Below are 3,875 nucleotides of genomic sequence, written 5' to 3'. Positions count from 1 at the left end.
TGCTGCTGCTGCTGCTAGAAGTCGGCGTCGAGCGCGAAGCTCTGCTGCTGCTTGTCCTGCACCATCACGCCCGCCTTCTGGTAGTCCCCCACTCTCTTCTCGAAGAAGTTCGTTTTTCCTTGCAAAGAAATTAATTCCATAAACGGAAAAGGATTTGCTGCGCCGAAGTGCTTCGCCGCCCCCAGGCACTGCAGCAGCCGGTCCGCCACGAACTCGATGTACTGCCCCATCAGCGCTGCAGCAAAAGGCACAAATGTTTGCTTTTTGTTATTTGTTTGTTTATTTGTTTGTTTATTTGTTTTGTTTATTTGTTTGTTTACTTGTTTGTTTATTGTTTGTTTATTATTTGTTTGTTTTTGTTTGTTTGTTTGGCGCGTTTTGATGGGTTATTTGCTTTGTTTGCTTGTTTGGTTGTTTGTTTGTTTGTTTGTTTTAGTTGTTTGTTTATTTGTTTGTTTGATTTATTTATTTATTTTATTTGTCATTTGTTTCGTTCGGTTTGTTTGCTTGTTTTATTCTTTAAGTTGCTGTTCGTTTGTTCAGGGTGGTTCATGTTCATGTTCAAATTCAAATAATTCAAATTCAAATAATTCAAATTCAAGTTCAAATAATTCAAATTTAAATTCAAGTTCAAATAATTCAAATTCAAATTCAAATTCAAATACAAATAACTCAAATTTAACTTCAAATAATTCCAATTCGAATTCGAATTCAAGCAATTCAAATTCAAATAATTCTTTATAACTTAAAACAATTCAAATTCAATTCAAATTCAAATAATTCAAACAATTCAAGTTCAAACAATTCAACTTCAATTCAAATATAAGTTCAAACAATTCAAATTCAACTTCAATGCAACTTCAAACAATTCAAACAATTCAAATTCCACTCAAAGCAATTCAAATATAACTTAAAAATATAACTTAAAGCAATTCAACTTCAATTAAACTTCAATTAAACTTCAATTCAACTTCAATTAAACTTCAATTCAACTTCAAACAATTCAAAAAAAACAATTCAAACAATTCAACTTCAAACAATTCAAGTAATTCAAACAATTCAACTTCAATTCAACTTCAAACAATTCAAATATCATTCAAATATCATTCAAATATAACTTAAAACAATTCAAATTCAAATAACTCAACTAAAAACAATTCAAATATAACTTAAATCAATTCAAATTCAAATAATTCAACTAAAAACAATTCATATATAACTTAAAACAATTCAAAAGTTCAAATAATTCAAACAATTCAAATATAACTCAAAACAATTCAAATTCAAATAATTCAAACAATTCAAATATAACTCAAAACAATTCAAATTCAAATAATTCAAACAATTCAAATATAACTTAAAACAATTCAAAAGTTCAAAAAATTCAAACAATTCAAATTCCAACAATTCAAGTTTTCGGAAACTGCCGCACTGCTGTTAATGCCAATGAGATCGCAAATGAAAGTCAAATTCAAACAATTCAAATTCAAGGAATTCAACTTCAAATTCAAATTCAAATTCAATTCAACTTCAAGGAATTCAAATTCAAATTCAATTCAAATTCAATTCAAATTCAATTTAAATTCAATTCAAATTCAACTTCAATTCAACTTCAAGGAATTCAAATTCAAATTCAAATTCAACTTCAATTCAAATTCAAGGAGTTCAAATTCAAATTCAATTCAAGTTCAAATTCAATTCAAATTCAAGGAGTTCAAATTCAAATTCAATTCAAATTCAATTCAAATTCAACTCAAATTCAATTCAAATTTAACTTCAATTCAAATTCAATTCAAATTCAATTCAACTCCAAACAATTCAAATTCAATTCAAAAAAACAAACAATTCACCTAATTCAAATATAACATAAAAATACATAAAGATAAAAGACTTCAAATAATTCAAATAATTCAACAAATTCAAATAACTAACTCACTGCTGTTCATTCCAATTAAATCACAAGGAAGTGCTCGCAAATAAAAGCCTTTTCCACTTCGACAAATATGACATAAAACCATTCAAATTTAACCTCAAACAAATCCAAATAGTCCAAACAACTCAAATATAACATAAAACACTTCAAATTTAACATAAAACACTTCAAATAATTCAAATAATTCAAAAAAACAAACAACTTACTGCTGTTCATTCCAATTAAATCACAGGGAAGTGCGTCGCAAATGAAAGCCTTTTCGACTTCGACAAATATAACTTAAAACAGCTCAAATTTAACGTAAAACAACTCAAATATTACATAAAACACCTCAAACTTAACTTAAAACACTCCAAATAATTCAACAAATTCAAAAAAACAACTTACTACTGTTCATTCCAATTAAATCACAAGGAAGTGCGTCGCAAATAAAAGCCTTTTCGACTTCGACGGCTTCCAAAACGATTTTGCGGAGAACTTCGGCGTCGAGTTTGCGGCGCAGCAGCGAATAGAGCAAACAGCCGAAGTCCGCGTGCAGCCCCTCGTCGCGGCTTATCATTTCGTTCGAAAACGTGAGGCCTGAAGTTCGAAAATAAAGTATTTAATCTTGAACTTGAACAATATTCAGGAAATAAATTTGAATAATAGTCAGGAAATAAACTTTAAACTTTAATAATATTCAGGAAATAAACTTGAAATGAACGAAATTCAGGAAAAATACTTGGAAAATGACGCAATTCAGGGAGAAAAACTTGAAATGAACATAAATTCAGGAAAAAATACTTGAGATGAACATAAATTCAGGAAAATAAACTTGAAATGAACATACATTTAAAAACAAAACTCGAAATGAATACAAATTCAGAAACAAAACTCGAAGTTGAACTGCAAACGTCCGAAAGCGAAGCGCGAATTGCTGCGGTGTCTGTACACCCGAAACGCCGCGAAAAGTTCAAGTTCAACTCCGCGGCTTACCCGGCATCAGTCCGCGTTTTTTGAGCCAAAAAATGGCGCAAAAAGATCCGGAAAAAAGAATTCCTTCCACGCAACAAAAAGCCACGAGTCTTTCCGCAAAAGATTTGCTGCGGTTCATCCACTTGGCCGCCCACGCCGCCTTCACCGCCACCGCCGGAATGTTGTGAATGGCGTCGAACAAAAGTTCTTTTTCTTTTTCATTTCGAATATATAAGTCTATTAGAACGCTGTACATAACAGCAGCAGCAGCAGCAGCAGCAGCAGCAAGGTAAGTGTGGCATCAAATAAAAGTTCTGTTTCTTTTTCATTTCGAATGTATAAGTCTACTAACACGCTGTACGTACACACAGCAGCAGCAGCAGCAGCATTCCAAACCCCGGCAGCAGCAAGGCGCCAGAAGTGCAGCAAATGGCCATTTAAAACAAACAGCAAGGCCGCAGCAGCAGCAGCAGCAGCAGCAGCGCAGCAGCAGCAGCAAATAAGAAGTTGGACTAATGTTCTGCAAAGCCACTTCTTATTTGCTGCTGCTGCTGCACTTGTGCAGCCCAGACACCCCGGCAGCGCGGGGTGTACGTACACCCGAACGCCGCGCCAACGCGCACCCAGGCACCCCAAACCCAATCCCTAAACCCTAAACCCTAAACCCTAAACCCCAAACCCTAAACCCTAAAAGAGCGCAAAACGGACCTGTAAGTCTCGGAGTGAATGTTTTCAACTGCAATTTGAAAAGCGTAAAAGCTCCGGGCTTCTGGAATTTGAACTTCGGCCATAAACCTCTCCGCGAGGTTTTCCATCACAATCCCGTCGCTGTGCACACCGCGAAACCCCAAACCCTAAACCCTAAACCCTAAACCCTAAACCCTCGCCCTTTGCAGCGAGGCGCAGCACCGCAGCCCCCCGCGCCGCGCACGCGGCCCGTCAGCCCCGCCCCACCCCCACCCACCCCCAGGGGTTTGGGGTTTGGGAT

General features: G+C 35.4%; 1 protein-coding gene across 1 annotated transcript; it reads right to left on the bottom strand.

Annotated features, from left to right (window-relative positions):
• Positions 1–14: 14 nt before the first annotated feature.
• ENH_00023070 (ribonucleotide-diphosphate reductase, small subunit, putative) lies at positions 15–3,715 on the bottom strand (the record flags this gene model as incomplete). The annotated part of the gene is made up of 4 exons (XM_013579660.1): positions 15–235; positions 2,321–2,512; positions 2,909–3,135; positions 3,596–3,715. Coding segments are annotated over 4 exons (760 nt in total), but the record flags the coding sequence as incomplete, so codon positions are not given.
• Between the last annotated feature and the right edge of the window lie 160 nt (positions 3,716–3,875).

The sequence above is a fragment of the Eimeria necatrix genome, genomic scaffold, assembly GCF_000499385.1.
Source record: "Eimeria necatrix Houghton genomic scaffold, Enh_scaff1815, whole genome shotgun sequence".
Lineage (NCBI taxonomy): Eukaryota > Apicomplexa > Conoidasida > Eucoccidiorida > Eimeriidae > Eimeria > Eimeria necatrix.
This window is presented reverse-complemented; position numbering and strand designations above follow the sequence as displayed.